The sequence below is a fragment of the Pleurodeles waltl genome, chromosome 9, assembly GCF_031143425.1.
Source record: "Pleurodeles waltl isolate 20211129_DDA chromosome 9, aPleWal1.hap1.20221129, whole genome shotgun sequence".
Lineage (NCBI taxonomy): Eukaryota > Metazoa > Chordata > Amphibia > Caudata > Salamandridae > Pleurodeles > Pleurodeles waltl.
In genome coordinates, this window is record NC_090448.1 from 430,082,116 (window position 1) to 430,098,383 (window position 16,268).

At 50.5% G+C, this 16,268-nt stretch overlaps 1 protein-coding gene across 1 annotated transcript in view; it reads left to right on the top strand.

The window, feature by feature from the left end:
* Positions 1 to 16,268, top strand: part of LOC138259476 (cytochrome P450 2C28-like) — a 1,060,791-nt gene that overhangs the window by 473,036 nt on the left and 571,487 nt on the right. Inside the window, exon 5 of the mRNA XM_069207246.1 lies at positions 13,411 to 13,587. Within this exon, the coding sequence (XP_069063347.1) occupies positions 13,411 to 13,587 (177 nt within the window). The remainder of the gene's footprint in view (positions 1 to 13,410; positions 13,588 to 16,268) is intronic.

Sequence of the window (16,268 nt, forward strand, 5' to 3'; positions counted from 1 at the left end):
GAGGAGAAATCACTATCAGAACAGTCCCCTCCAGTCTCTGCCGTGGTGCTCCCCTCTGTCCCACTGGTGCCCTCACCGTCAGTGGATTCGGCCTCCTGGGCCCTGTGGGATGCAGCTCTCCTCGTCACCAGTGCCTCTGCTCCTCTGCCAGATGATGCTAATGCACATAAGGATAGGGTGACAAAACAAAAAGGGGGGGGGTGAGACAAAGGATACTCTTGGTCAATGGCGGCAACAACACCACCGTTGGCGTACACGAAACACACACACACAGGGAACAGCCCTACGCACTAGGCAATGCACTACCAGTCAATATGCTAGTCACCAGGCCATGGACAGGGATACTTAACGCCAATTGTAACATACCTGAGACCCACAGACCCCTGCCCAGTAGTGGAGGCCTACTAGCTTGTTCGATGGAGGTTGATATCAGACCCTGCCCAACATGGGCCCTACCTTGCACTGGCCGGCCTGGCCTGGGGGCACCCAGAGGCCCACATCCCCCACCCAGATGCCTCCCCACCATGCACATGTAGTATATTGGGGCACTGTACTCACCCCCTTGTGGCTGCTGTGATGCCCCCAAGTGCCGGATAGGTCACCGCCAGTATGCGGGTCATCAGGGGGGTCAAGGTTCTACGGGCACCCCTTCCTCGTTGGGAGGCCATCCCCAGCTGGGCCTCTGCCGTTTTCCGTGCGCAGCGTCTCAGGTCCTCCCACCGTTTGCGACTGTGGTGCTCTGCCTGCCATAGACCCCCAGGGTCCGCACGTCCTTGGCGATGGCACGCCATATACCCTTTTTTTGATGGGCGCTGACTTGCAGAGAAATTCACACAGGAAAAGGTATCAGTCAGACCATCCTGCCTGTTACACTCATGGCCCACCATAGCCCTCACATCCCCTTATGCATAGACATTGCCCACCATACATGCAGCACGCTGCCCTGGGCCCTTAACCCAACCCCCACTACACGAGGCCCTCACACACAGCACTCCATTCATGCCCCATTCATCGTGCTCACAGTGTACTCACCTGTTGTTCTGGAGGCCCATACATTATTCGGTACTGGGGTAGGACCCCATCCACCAGTCTCTCCAACTCCGCAGCGGTGAAGGCAGGGGCCCTTTCCCCAGTGACATGAGCCGTGGTCGGTTCCAGACACAGGTCACAGCAGCACTTGCAGTGTAGGTCCTCTCCTGTTGAAGGTGAGTGAGCAAGTGAATAAACAGATAGAAAATGGCGATCATGTCAACGGTGGTGCATACTGTCACCTCTGGCGTACATCACCATTGGCCACTGTAACCCATAGGGCCCAATGGTATCCAATGAGGAGTTGCACAGCGGTTCTCGACCTCCTCCCGCAACAGTGCACAACGTCAGCAGAATTACCTCATTTCCACCTGTCCCTCCATAGAGGACAGGTGGATGCCATTTCAGGGGGGGGGCAGGCCATGGCACCTAACTATGTCACAGTACACATAGGCACCATTTGGGCCTATACAACAATATTGTGTTACAGTCACCACATGCAATGCAGTGTAGTCTTTGGAAATATGGAATACTGACCAGCTACTCACTGTTTGCCCCCTAGATTGCAACAGCTGCGGATGAATAGTATATGGAGACATCCCTCCGTGTACAGGCCCCTGGTGGCCTTGGCAACAATGGAGGACAGGCACATTATCCTCACCTATAGACTGGACAGGGCCACAATCACAGAGCTGTGTGCCCAATTAGAACCTGACCTGATATCTGCTATCCGTCAGCCCACCGGGATCCCCTCTCTTGTGCAAGTACTCTCAGTGTTCCATTTCCTGGCAAGTGGCTCCTTCCAAGTGACAGTGGGCTTGGCAGCAGGAATCTCTCAGCCAATGTTCTCAATAGTGCTGACCAGAGTATTGTCTGCCCAGATTAAACACATGCGCAGCTACATCTTTTTCCCCCAGGTGGAGAATTTGGCCACAGTGAAAGCTGATTTCTATGCAATGGGATATATTCCCAACATAATTGGGGCTATTGATGGTACACATATTGCATTTGTGCCCCCCGGAGAAATGAGCAGGTGTTCAGAAATCGAAAGAGCTTTCACTCCATAAATGTGCAGATAGTGTGCCTGGTGGACCAGTACATCTCACATGTCAATGCAAAGAATTCTGGGAGACTGTGCATGATGCCTTTATCCTGAGGAATAGCAGCATCCCATATGTGATGGCTCAACTCCAGAGGCACTGGGTGTGGCTAATAGGTGAGCCCTGGTTCCCACCAGGGGGCTGTTGGTGTATGGGTATGGTGTGGGCCCTAAGGGTTAGTGTGTGTCTAACAGTTTTCCCTCGATATTTGCAGGTGACTCTGGTTACCCCAACCTCTCATGGCTACTGAACCCTGTGAGGAATCCCAGGACAAGGGCAGAGGAACGTTACAATGAGGCACATGGGCGAACAAGAAGAATAATAGAAAGGACATTCGGCCTCCTGAAGGCCAGGTTTCGTTGCCTCCATCTAACAGGTGGATCCCTGTACTACTCACCCAAGAAGGTGTGCCAGATCATCGTGGCATGCTGTATGTTGCACAACCTTGCCTTACGTTGCCAGGTGCCTTTTCTGCAAGAGTATGAGGCTGGAGATGGGCGTATGGCAGCAGTGGACCCCGTGGACAGTGAAGATGAGGAGGCAGAGGATGAGGATGAGGATAACAGAGGTGCAATAATCCGACAGTACTTCCAATGACACACAGGTAAGACACTGTAATTACAATTTACATTGACAATTTTGTGTTTGACATTGTCACTGGCAGGCTGATTTTCCCACTTCTATGGCCACTTAATGTGCCCTTTGGCATCTCTATTTTCAGATATTTGTGCCCCACTATCGCTCCTGGTGTGCTGACTGCAGCCAACTACAGGTCATTACGATGTATACATTAGTGTACAGTTATATTGCCATGTTTAAAGCTTGTTAAACAAATACATGGTTAAATGATTTGACAGACTCCATACTTGTATTTATTAAAATTGTTTTTATTTAAGTGCTAATGAGTAGAGAGGGATGTGCAATGGGTTGGGGTGATAATGGAGGAATGTCCAGGATAGAGTCCAGTCTATTTGTATCACAGGTGCATTGTCCAAGGGGGCATAGGAAGTGCAGCAATGGCAGTTGAAGGTGGAAAGGGTGACAGAATGGGACACAAGGGTGACAATCAGGAGAGTTACTTCCTGGTGGGGGTCCTGGCAATAGTCTCTGGCTTCTGCCTGGATCGCAGGGACTGTTTGCGGGGTGGTTCTCCTTCTGCAGGGGGTGGGGTACTGGTGGCCTGTTGTTCCTGTGGTGGGGCCTCCAGTACACTAGCGGCGGTGGAGGTGGAAGGCTGTTCATCGGTTTGGCTAGTGTCAGGGGCCCAGTGGTGTGCCACTGCCTCCCTCATGGTGTGGACCATGTCTGCCAGCACCCCTGCAATGGAGACCAGGGTGGTGTTGATGTCCTTCAAGTCCTCCCTGATCCCCAGGTACTGTCCCTCCTGCAGCCGCTGGATCTCCTGCAACTTGTCCAGGATCTGGCCCATCATCTCCTGCGAATGGTGGTATGCTCCCAGGATGTTGGTGAGTACATCCTGGAGAGTCGGCTCCCTAGGCCTGTCCTCCCCCTGTGGCACAGCAGTTCTCCCAGCTTCCCTGTTGTCCTGTGCCTCTGTACCCTGAATCGTGTGCCCACTGCCACTGGCCCCAGGTCCCTGATCGTCCTGTGTTTGTGGGGTGGCCTGGGGTCCCTGTAGTGGTGGACACACTGCTGATTGGCGTGTCCTGGAGAAAGAGGTATGGGCCCACTGGGTGGGTACTGTGCTGGTGTTTCCTGAGGTGGAGGCTCTGTGGTGTTATGGGACTGTGCCTGGGGTACCGACTGTCCGGAGATCCCTGATGGGCCAGGTTGGTCATCCAGATCCAGGCGTCCAGAGCTGCTGTCATCACTCTGGGCCTTTTCTGGGGGTGGACTGGAAGTTGCTGGCACCTCCTCTCTGGTGATGTTGGATGGGGGACCTGTGGGGATGTAAATGCAGTGTTATTGTTTCTGTGTGTGTCATCTTGTGCATGGGTGTGTTGCCCTCTATGGTTGTTATTGCCCTGGCAGCTTTGCCTTGTGTGAGTAGTGATTTTGTGGGCTAGGTGATTCTCTCTAATGTGCATGCTTTAGTTATGGTTGTCCATGCAGGTCTGTGGTGGAGGTCCGTGCATTGGTGTTACATGCAGTGCTTGGTATTGGGATGAGTGGGTTGTGATGGAGCGGTACGTGGGGGGTGGTGAAGTGATGGGAGTGAGGGTAAGGGGGGGTGATAGTAGTAAAGAGCTGACTTACCAGAGTCCAGTCCTCCTCCTACTCCTGCCAGGCCCTCAGGATGCATGATTGCAAAGTCTTGCTCCTCCCATGTTGTTAGTTGTGGGGGAGGAGGTGGGGGTCCACCGTAAGTCCTCTGTACAGCAATTTGGTGTCTTGTTGCTGTGCAATGCACCTTCCCCCGTAGGTCATTCCACTTCTTCCTGATGTTATCCCTTGTTCTGGGGTGCTGTCCCATGGCGTTGACCCTCTCCACGATTCTCGGCCATAGCTCCATCTTCCTAGCAATGGACATCTGCTGCACCTGTGATCCGAATAGCTGTGGTTCTACCCAGATGATTTCCTCCACCACGACCCTTAGCTACTCCTCAGAGAACCTGGGGTGCTGTTGCGGTGCCATGGGTGTATTGTGAGTGGTGTGGGTGAGGGTGAGTGGGGTGCTGTGTTGGGGTGTGTGATGTAGGGTGCGTGGATGGTGTATAGGTGATGGTGGTGTGTGTCTGTATTCGTGTCTGTAGTCTTGGTGTCCCTCTTGTGGCACTTGTTTGCATTGGTCAAGGGTTGTGGGTAATGTGGGTGTGTGTTTTATAGTGGTGTGGGTGTGGTGTGTGTATGTGTTCTAGGTGTGTGTAGTTTGAATTGTCCAATGTGGTGTTGTTTTGTTAGGTTGTATGTATTTTGAGTGCAGCGGTATGTACCGCCAATGGTTCAGTGCCATTGAATGTCCGCTGCTGTGATTCGTGGGTCATAATGCTGTGGGCGTAGTTCTGTTGGCGTAAAGGTGTGGGTTTTGCTACCGCCAGTTTATCACTGACCTTTGGGCTGGCAGACTTGTGTGTGTGGCTGTATAGTGACGGACTGCTATGTGTGTGTCATAATATGGGTGCCTGTAATCCGCTGCGGCGGCGGTATGTTTGCGGCAGTCAGCATGGCAGTAAGCGGTACTTTCTGCCAATGTCAAAATGAGGGCCTAAGTATTTTCTTTCCTGTATGTAAGTACTGTGTGACTACAGTGGTATTGTATGTTCTTTGCATGTCTCAAAGATAAGCATTGGATGCTCAGCTACATCTACCTCTACAGAGCCTGGCTTCTAGGCACTGCCTACATTTCACTAATAAGGGATAACTGGACCTGGTATAAGGTGTAAGTACCATCAATCAATCAAAGAGATTTATGAGCGTGCTACTCACCCGTGAGGGTCTCAAGGCGCTGGGGGGTGGGAAAGGGGTAGGGGGCTGGGGGATCACTGTTCAAAGAGCCAGGTCTTGAGGCTCTTCCTGAAATGTAGTAGGTCCTGGGTCTTGCGGAGCTGGGTGGGGAGGGAGTTCCAGGCCTTGGGGGCTAGGTAGGAGAAGGATCTGCCTCCGGTGGTGGTGTGTTTGATGCGCGGGACAGAGGCGAGAGAGAGGTCGACGGAGCGGAGGTGGCATGTGGGTGTGTGGAAGGTCACTCTTTCGTTAAGGTAGGCAGGGCCGGTGTTGTGGAGCGATTTGTGTGCGAGGATGAGAATCTTAAAGGTGATCCTTTTGTCTATGGGGAGCCAGTGGAGGGATCTGAGGTGTGGTGAGATGTGTTCATGTCGGGGGAGGTCGAGGATGAGTCGTGCTGCTGAGTTCTGGAATCGCTGTAGTTTGCGCTTGAGTTTTAGTTGGGTGCCGGCGTAGAGGGCATTTCCGTAGTCAAGCCTGCTGCTGATGAGTGCTTGAGTGACTGTCTCTCTGGTCTCTGTGGGGATCCACTTGAATGTTTTTTTCAGTATGCGGAGTGTGTTGAAACATGAGGAGGCGAGGGCGTTGATTTGTTGAGTCATCGAGAGGGAGGAGTCCAGGATGATGCCGAGGTTGTGTGCGTGGTTTGCGGGGGTGGGTGCAGGGCCTAGAGTGGTGGGCCACCATGAGGGGTCCCAAGTGTTTTTGTGTGGGCCAAAGAGGATTATTTCGGTTTTGTTGGAGTTGAGTTTAAGGTGATTGGCTGTCATCCATGCGGCGGTGTCGAGGAGTGCATTGTGTAGGTTGGATTTGGCGGTGTTGGGGTTGCGGGTGAGGGAGAGGATGAGTTGAGTGTCATCAGCGTATGAGAGGATGGTGATTCCGTGGGGTTTGATGATGTTGGCTAGTGGGGTCATGTAGATGTTAAATAGCGTGGGGCTGAGGGAGGAGCCTTGGGGGATTCCGCAGGTGATTTTGATGGCAGGGGATTGGAAGGGGGGGAGACAGACTTTTTGGGTTCTGTCGGTAAGGAAGGAGGTGAGCCAGTCTAGGGCTTTGTGTCTTATCCCGGTGTCGTGAAGGTGTGGGCTGAGTGTGTGGTGGCACACAGTGTCAAAGGCTGCGGAGAGAGCCAGGAGTATGAGTGCTACGGTTTCGCCCATGTCGACTATGGATCTGATTTCGTCGGTGCATGCTATGAGAGCGGTTTCTGTGCTGTGGTTCTTGCAGAACCCAGATTGGGAAGGGTCGAGTGTGTGGTTTGTCTCGAGGAAGTGGGATAGGTGGGAGTTGACTATTTTTTCCGTGACCTTGGCTGGGAATGGGAGGAGGGAGATGGGGCGGTAGTTGGAGAGGTCATCTGGGTCGGGTTTGGTGGTTTCAGTTTCTTTGTCGGTGGTGGGGGCCCAGGTGGTGAGTAGGTTGGGGGGTGTGTGTGGTGGGTTTGTGTTTGTGGGTGCGTGGTGTGTGTGGAGGATGTGTGTGGTGTGAAGCTGTTGTGTATGTCCAGGATTTTGCGGTGGAAGTGATCTGAGAGGGAGTCACAGAGGGTTTGTGTGTGCGTGGGGTCTTGGTTGCTGGCCTTGGGTTTGGAGAGCTCTTTGATGATGATAAAAAGTTCCTTGCTACTTTGGGAGTTGTTGTCAATGCGTTCCTTGTAGTGTGCTCTTTTGGCGGTGCGTATGAGCTGGTGGTGGATGCGTGTGGTGGTTTTGAGGGTGGCGAAGTTAGTGGTGGTGGGTTCTTGTCTCCAGGTTTTCTCTGCTTTGCGGCATTTGCGTTTGGATTCGTGGAGTTCAGTGGTGAACCATGGGGCATTCTTGATATTGCGGGTGGTGATGTTTTTTCTGAGGGGCGCGAGGTTGTCGGCACAGGTGGTGATCCATTCGTTGAGGTTGTGTGCGGCGGTGTTGGGGTCAGTTATGTTGGGGGGGTTTGTCAGTTGGGAGATCAGGTGCTCCGTGGGGATCTTGTCCCACATGCGGTAGGGGGTGGTGTGATGGTGGTGGTGTGTGGGAGGTTTGTTGTAGGAGAAGTGCATGCATTGGTGATCCGTCCATTGGATTTTGGTGGTGTGGGTGTAGGTGACATTTTGGCTTGAGGTGAAAATTGCGTTGAGTGTGTGTCCGGCTGAGTGGGTGGGGACTGTGACCAGTTGTTTGAGTCCTAGGTTGGAGAGGTTTTCTAGGAGGGAAGAGGAGTTGTGGTCGTGAGGGTTTTCCAGGTGGAAGTTGAAGTCGCAGAGGAGTATGTAGTCTGTGCAGGTGAGAGCGTGGTCCCGGGGGTCTGTATATGAGTGTGCCTCTGAGGGTGGTGGTGTTGTTGACGTGGATGAGGAAGTGCATGTGTTCTGCGTTGTTGCGGGTGTCGAGGGTGTCGGTGGTGACCTTGATGGTGTCTCTGTGAAGGATGGCGATGCCGCCTCTTGGTTTGTTGAGGCGGTCTTTGCGTTGGAGTTTGTATCCTTCCGGGGTGGCTATGGCTATATCTGGCTCAGATGTGGGGTTTGTCCATGTTTCTGTGAGGAAGACGATGTTGGGTGAGTGTGATGAGGTCCCAGAGTTCTATGGCATGTTTGTGTAGGGACCGGGTGTTCAGTAGTAGACAGTTGAGGTAGTTGCGGGTGGTGTGGTTGTTGTGGTGTGTGATAGTGTTAGCGGGGATGTTTGTGGTGTTGTTGAAGGTAGATGTGGCCTTGGCGAGGGGCTTGTGTAGGTTGTAGGGTATGTTGGTGGGTGCGGGTGTTGTAGTGTGGGGGCTGTTGTGTTCGGTGTTGGTGTGGGGTGCGTGGGGGTTGGAGCAGGAGAATAGGCAGGTGCGGCAGGAGAAGGGGCCTTGTGTGTGTGGGGGGGTGGTTCCCATAGGTTCCCACTACAAACCAGGCCAGCCTCCTACAGACACCGCCACACTGTATTACTGCTCGTAATACGGCGGACGGAGTCCTTTTGACGTGGTGGAAGCGCCTCTGCGCAGCCGACCGCCATTACAACTGCTGGAGGGTTTCTGCCCAAATTGTGGCACAAATCCTTCAGTACTCGTTATATGGCGGTCAGAAGACCACCAACACTAGCAGTCTTCTGGCACCCGCGGCTTTGGCAGTCTTTGTAAAAGACCGCAGAAGTCATGATGAGGGCCTTAATCTTTACAAATTTTTATCTTTGCTTGTGTATGGTGGATTTTTTTCATTTTGGTCTTGTTTTACTCAGATAAATATTGTCTATTTTACTAAAAAGGTGTGAAGCACTTTTGTGGTGTTTTCGCTGTGTTTCTATATGTGTGCACAGATACTTCACCCATTGCCTCTGAGAAAAGCCTGACTGTTTGAGCCAAGCTACCAAGGGGGCAAGCAGGGATTATCTGCCTGTGTGACTCCCTTACCCTGACTAGAGTGAGGGTCCCTACTTGGATAGGGTGGAAACCACTGTCAACTAGAGACCCCATTTCTAACACCTACATTGCACCCAACTAATATAATGAGAGGTATAACAGTATTCTTATACTAGAACGGGGCCTGAACAATAGCATACCCCTTTGTTGTTGATCACATGCAGTGTGACTTGCATGATGGCAAAGCAAACTATGCTACTTATAATTGATTGTACATTAGGCATTGACATTGATACAGAATAGGTGTTTCTGGGCGAGGACTCCTCGTCTTTGGAGGACCAGGGAGAAGTCTGTGCACAGAGTGAAAGGGATTTGCCCACAATCACACACTATCTGGTCAAATGTTGAAGCTGACATTAGAAGACAGGCCTTCAGGTTTCAAAAGTCAACAGTGAAGCCACTATGTAATACCTCCTTCAAAAGCCACATATCTTCACATTAGTGAAACAAGTACAGTACATATTAATGTATAGTAAATTATCCAGGCTTCATGTTGCACTGCAATATTCTAGCAAAGACCAAGCTAGAAAATGAACTTCTAAAACTATAGGTACATGTCTTCTGGATCTGTAACACTTAGGGAAAGATTGATTAAAATATAGTGCAATGCAGTACAGCAGCTAAAGTTGCTGTGCTGCGTTGTGCTAGGAGGAGAAAGCGGGGCAGTTCCATATCAATTTAGAGTTGATTTTGCTGCTTTTGTTCCCTGATAAGGAGCCTTTTAATCATGCCTAGTGCTATGCATGTGTGTAGGAGGCTGGACTGGCTTGTAGTGAGTACCATGGGGTACTTGCACCTTGCACCAGGCCCAGTTATCCCTTATTAGTGTATAGGGTGTCTAGCAGCTTAGGCTGATAGATAATGGTAGCTTAGCAGAGCAGCTTAGGCTGAACTAGGAGACGTGTGAAGCTACTACAGTACCACTTAGTGTCATATGCACAATATCATAAGAAAACACAATACACAGTTATACTAAAAATAAAGGTACTTTATTTTTATGACAATATGCCAAAGTATCTTAGAGTGTACCCTCAGTGAGAGGATAGGAAATATACACAAGATATATATACACAATAGCAAAAATATGCAGTATAGTCTTAGAAAACAGTGCAAACAATGTATAGTTACAATAGGATGCAATGGGGAAACATAGGGATAGGGGCAACACAAACCATATACTCCAAAAGTGGAATGCGAACCACGAATGGACCCCAAACCTATGTGACCTTGTAGAGGGTCGCTGGGACTATTAGAAAATAGTGAGAGTTAGAAAAATAACCCTCCCCAAGACCCTATAAAGTGAGTGCAAAGTGCACCAAAGTTCCCCTAAGGACAAAATAGTCGTGTTAGAGGGAAAATGCAAGGAAAACACAAATCAGCAATGCAACAACGATGGATTCCTGACTGAGGGTACCTGTGGAACAAGGGGACCAAGTCCAAAAGTCACAAGCAGCTCGGAGATGGGCAGATGCCCAAGAAATGCCAGTGGTTGGTGCAAAGAAGCTCTTACTAGGCTGAAGAACTGTGAATACTGCAGGAACGACAAGGGCTAGAGACTTCCCCTTTGGAGGATGGATCCCCCACGCCTTGGAGAGTCGTGCAGAAGTGTTTTCCCGCCGGATGGACGCCAACAAGCCTTGCTACACGCAAATCGTGCGTTTGGCGTTTTTGGACGCTGCTGGGGTCCAGAAGGGACCAGGAGGTCGCAAATTGGACCTGCAGAGAGAGGGGACGTCATGCAAGACAAAGAGCCCTCACTGAAGCAGGTAGCACCCGGAGAAGTGCCAGAAACAGGCACTACGAGGATGCGTGAAACGGTGCTCGCCGAAGTTGCACAAAGAAGTCCCACGTCGCCGGAGACCAACTTAGAAAGTCGTGCAATGAAGGTTAGAGTGCCGTGGACCCAGGCTTGGCTGTGCACGAAGGATTTCCGCCGGAAGTGCACAGGGGCCGGAGTAGCTTGCAAAGTCGCGGTTCCCAGCAATGCAGCCCAGCGAGGTGAGGCAAGGACTTACCTCCACCAAACTTGGGCTGAAGAGTCACTGGACTGTGGGGGTCACTTGGACGGTGTCGCTGGATTCGAGGGACCTCGCTCGTCGTGCTGAGAGGAGACCCAAGGGACCGGAAATGCAGCTTTTTGGTGCCTGCGGTTGCAGGGGGAAGATTCCGTCGACCCACGGGAGATTTCTTCGGAGCTTCTGGTGCAGAGAGGAGGCAGGCTACCCCCACAGCATGCACAAGCAGGAAAACAGTCGAGAAGGCGGCAGGATCAGCGTTACAGAGTTGCAGTAGTCGTCTTTGCTACTATGTTGCAGGTTTGCAGGCTTCCAGCGCGGTCAGCGGTCGATTCCTTATCAGAAGGTGAAGAGAGAGATGCAGAGGAACTCGGCTGAGCTCATGCATTCGTTATCTAAAGTTTCCCCAGAGACAGAGACCCTAAATAGCCAGAAAAGAGGGTTTGGCTACCTAGGAGAGAGGAGAGGCTACTAACACCTGAAGGAGCCTATCACAAGGAGTCTCTGACGTCACCTGGTGGCACTGGCCACTCAGAGCAGTCCAGTGTGCCAGCAGCACCTCTGTTTCCAAGATGGCAGAGGTCTGGAGCACACTGGAGGAGCTCTGGACACCTCCCAGGGGAGGTGCAGGTCAGGGGAGTGGTCACTCCCCTTTCCTTTGTCCAGTTTCGCGCCAGAGCAGGGGCTAAGGGGTCCCTGAACCGGTGTAGACTGGCTTATGCAGAATTGGGCACATCTGTGCCCAACAAAGCATTTCCAGAGGCTGGGGGAGGCTACTCCTCCCCTGCCTTCACACCATTTTCCAAAGGGAGAGGGTGTTACACCCTCTCTCAGAGGAAGTTCTTTGTTCTGCCATCCTGGGCCAGGCCTGGCTGGACCCCAGGAGGGCAGATGCCTGTCTGAGGGGTTGGCAGCAGCAGCAGCTGCAGTGAAACCCCAGGAAGGGCAGTTTGGCAGTACCAGGGTCTGTGCTACAGACCACTGGGATCATGGAATTGTACCAACAATGCCAGGATGGCATAGAGGGGGCAATTCCATGATCATAGACATGTTACATGGCCATATTCGGAGTTACCATGGTGAAGCTACATATAGGTAGTGACCTATATGTAGTGCACGCGTGTAATGGTGTCCCCGCACTCACAAAGTTCAGGGAATTGGCTCTGAACAATGTGGGGGCACCTTGGCTAGTGCCAGGGTGCCCTCACACTAAGTAACTTTGCACCTAACCTTTACCAGGTAAAGGTTAGACATATAGGTGACTTATAAGTTACTTAAGTGCAGTGTAAAATGGCTGTGAAATAACGTGGACGTTATTTCACTCAGGCTGCAGTGGCAGGCCTGTGTAAGAATTGTCAGAGCTCCCTATGGGTGGCAAAAGAAATGCTGCAGCCCATAGGGATCTCCTGGAACCCCAATACCCTGGGTACCTCAGTACCATATACTAGGGAATTATAAGGGTGTTCCAGTAAGCCAATGTAAATTGGTAAAATTGGTCACTAGCCTGTTAGTGACAATTTAAAAGTAATGAGAGAGCATAACCACTGAGGTTCTGGTTAGCAGAGCCTCAGTGAGACAGTTAGGCACCACACAGGGAACATATACATGCACACCTATGAGCACTGGGGCCCTGTGTGACAGGGTCCCAGTGACACATACATATAGGCCACAAACTTATGAGCACTGGTGTCCTGACCAGCAGGATCCCAGTGACACATAACAAACATACTGAAAACATAGTGTTTTCACTATGAGCACTGAGGCCTGGCTATCAGGATCCCAGTGAGACAGTGAAAACAGTGACAAACACTCTGACATACACTCACAAACAGGCCAAAAGTGGGGGTAACAAGGCTAGAAAGAGGCTACCTTCTCACAATGTGTGCATCATGTCTACCATAGGTTTTGTAAAAATATCCTTCTAGTGCAAAGTACTATGCTTAGACTAACTTTATGACTTTTCAAACAGCACACATGCAAAGTTTGAAAAATGTGAAGAAGTTAAAATATTTTTCCAGGTTAACGTCCACCTTAAGGAGGCATATTATTTGGCTAAGTGTCAAAAACCATGGGTGGTAGTGTAGGAAATAGGAACCCTTCACATACCACACATTGGACACCCCTTGACACTAAATAATGAAACATAGTGCTAAGCACTACTTTGGGGTACTTTTAGGTTACTTTTTAGCACATAAAATGTTTGCACTGAAAATTAAGTACCGGTCAACAGTTTGCTCCAGTTAGCATCACTTATGTTGACTCTGCACTCGTGAAAAATGTTGATAAATTTGTGTCTCAGTACACTACCATGAGTCGTGCAATCAGTAGGGAAAAAATCAATTTTGACTGGGGTTGATAAAAAGAGAAGTTACATGTGACTACAAAGATCACAGAAAAGAGAACAGCCAATAGCTGCAGCCACTGCTGTGCACTTTTTAGTTAAGCAAGCTAATACTCTTGTTTTTTTTTTTTAGCTGTTTACCTGCTTTCCACAAATTATGCGATTATTGCCTGGTCCTCACAACAAGGCCATGCATAATGCCAAGACAGTAAGAAGACTGGTGAAAGAATATATCAAAGAACATCAAGCGACTCTGGATCCCAGCAACCCCCGTGACTTCATTGATTGCTTCCTCATTAAAATGCAGCAGGTGAGTTAATAAATATTTCTCCATGGGGATCCCCAACTATAGATATTACATCCATGTTTAGGGTGTCTATACATTTCCTAAAAGCTGCATCACGTGGAACAAATATAAATACTAATCATCTCTATCTTTATCGAACACCGTCATTTAAGCCTGTAAATTCAATGAAACTCTAGAGGGGCCTATTCACAGAGGTAAATTTACACATGTAAATTTAGCCACATGTAACCTTTCTAATGCATCTATGCGTAGATCTACACTTTTTGCTATTTGCCATTCCCGAGTGCAGGTTTACACCAAAGTTTAGACTTACATGGCTCCACATCTCGGTGAAGCCTCCTATGACAGGATTTACTAGTGTGAAGTTAGTAACTTTTCACACCCAGGTGCAGATCTCTGCCATAGTGGCGGAGATCTATTTAAGGAAAATAATAGGGAAAAATATTATAGATGGTTACTCTTTTTAAAAAAAAATATTAAAAATAGTTTAATATAAAATATATATGTAAAATAATTGAAAATATTTATTACATACCTAGAAATCATAAAATGTACAGTAGAGTAATTAAATTAAAGAGTGTTGAATAAAAAGTAATTAATATTATTTGATTTTTAAACACTAGTTCGTAAAGAATTTGAAAGTTCCCACCCATAGTAACATTTATATTTGTTATAACTATGTATTACAATTAATTAATTAAAATCTATAAATAGACACACGCCCACATACATATATATATATATATATATATATATATACATACATACTATATATAAAGACACACACACCCATATAAACACACAAACAAACACACACACACAAACAAACATGTTTCCCTGACTGCATCAGTGCTGGCAGGGAAACAGATTTCAAGTCAAGCATTTTTAAAGCTCCCGCCCACTGGGAGCAGACTTTGGGGGTGATTCTGACCTCGGCGGTAAAATGCCCTTACCGCCGGTCATAAGACCGCCATAACACCGCCGCGGCCGCGGTCAACCGCCACGGTCATTCTGACCCACAACGGCCAAACCTCCAAAAATCCGTCCTCCACTGCAGCCCGCCACATCGGCGGGCAGCGATAAACTGGAGATGACCAAACCTCCACCGTCACGCCAACAGAAATACGCCCATGCCATTACGACCCACGAATCCACACGGCGGTCATTCAAACGCGGTATTCCATTGGCGGTACACACCGCCGCGGTCAGAATACACACACATCACCAAAACACAGCCACATTGGACAATTTGAAATACACACACCTGATACACATACACACACCACTCCCACACAATCAACCAACTATAAAACACACACCCACATCACCCACAAACCCCTGCGACCAGAATTACTGAGAGAAGGAGAGAGAGACACAGCAGACAATTCAAAGCAAGACACACTGAGGCACACTACACCATCACACACACCACACAGTAGCACAAAGCACCACTCACCAACATACTTATCATCACATACACCACCCCACACCACACCCACACCACCCCATGGCACCCCAAAGGCACCCACGCTTTTCAGACCAAGAACTCCGGGTCATGGTGGAGGAAATCCTAAGAGTGGAACCCCAGCTCTTCGGCTCGCAGGTGCAGCACACCAGTATAGCCAGGAAGGCGGAGCTATGGCAGCGGATCGTGGACAGGGTCAACGCGGTGGGACAGCATCCCAGGAATAGGGAGGACATCCGCAAAAGATGGAACGACCTACGGGGGAAGGTCCGATCGATGGTCTCCAGGCACAACATCGCGGTCCAGAAGACTGGCGGCGGACCCCCACCCACCCCTCCCGAATTCACATCGTGGGAGCAAGAGGTCTTGACCATCCTGCATCCTCAGGGCCTCGCTGGAGTAGCCGGAGGAATGGACTCTGGTAAGTCCCATCTCAACTACTATATCCCCCCCACCCCACCAGCATGCCAACCCACACCCCCACCCTCACCCCCAACCCCCCAGCACATATCCTCCCTGACAATGTCTCACCAGCACAACCCACCCATCCCAACACCAACTCCTGCATGCCAACACAAATCATGGGCACCCATCACCTATGCATGACCACTGCACTAACCCCTCCCCCCCACTAAATACCCTCACAACACCTCCCTCAAGGGAATGCCTGCACTGGGGAACAAGGGCACCCATAACACGCACGCTATTGCACACACAGAAACAATAACCAAACTCTCTTACCCCATGCAGGACCCGAACGACAACACACCAGCCAGGAGGGTCCAGAAGTGTCCATCCCACCACCGGAACAGGCCCACACTGAGGATAGCAGCTCTGTCGACAGTGAACCTGATGACCAGCCCGGACCATCGGGGACCTCTGGGCAGTCGGTTCCCCTCAGGCAGCTACAGGCCACACCAGACCCGACCCCCTCTGCCGACACCAGCACAGCTCCCACCCAGCGGGCCCATGCCTCTGTCTCTAGGACAGCTCAATCAGCGGTGTGTCCGCCACTACAGGGCACCCAGGCTAACCCAACACCCCAACAACAACAGGGACCTGGGGGCAGTGGGAGCGGGCACACCGGCCAGGGGACAGAGGCCGGGGGAAACCGGGCAGCTCGGAGGGCTGCTGTGCGACAGGGGGGGGAGGAGAGGCCCAGGGAACCCACTCTCCAAGAGGCCCTCACCACCATCATGGCAGCCTACCACCACTCCCA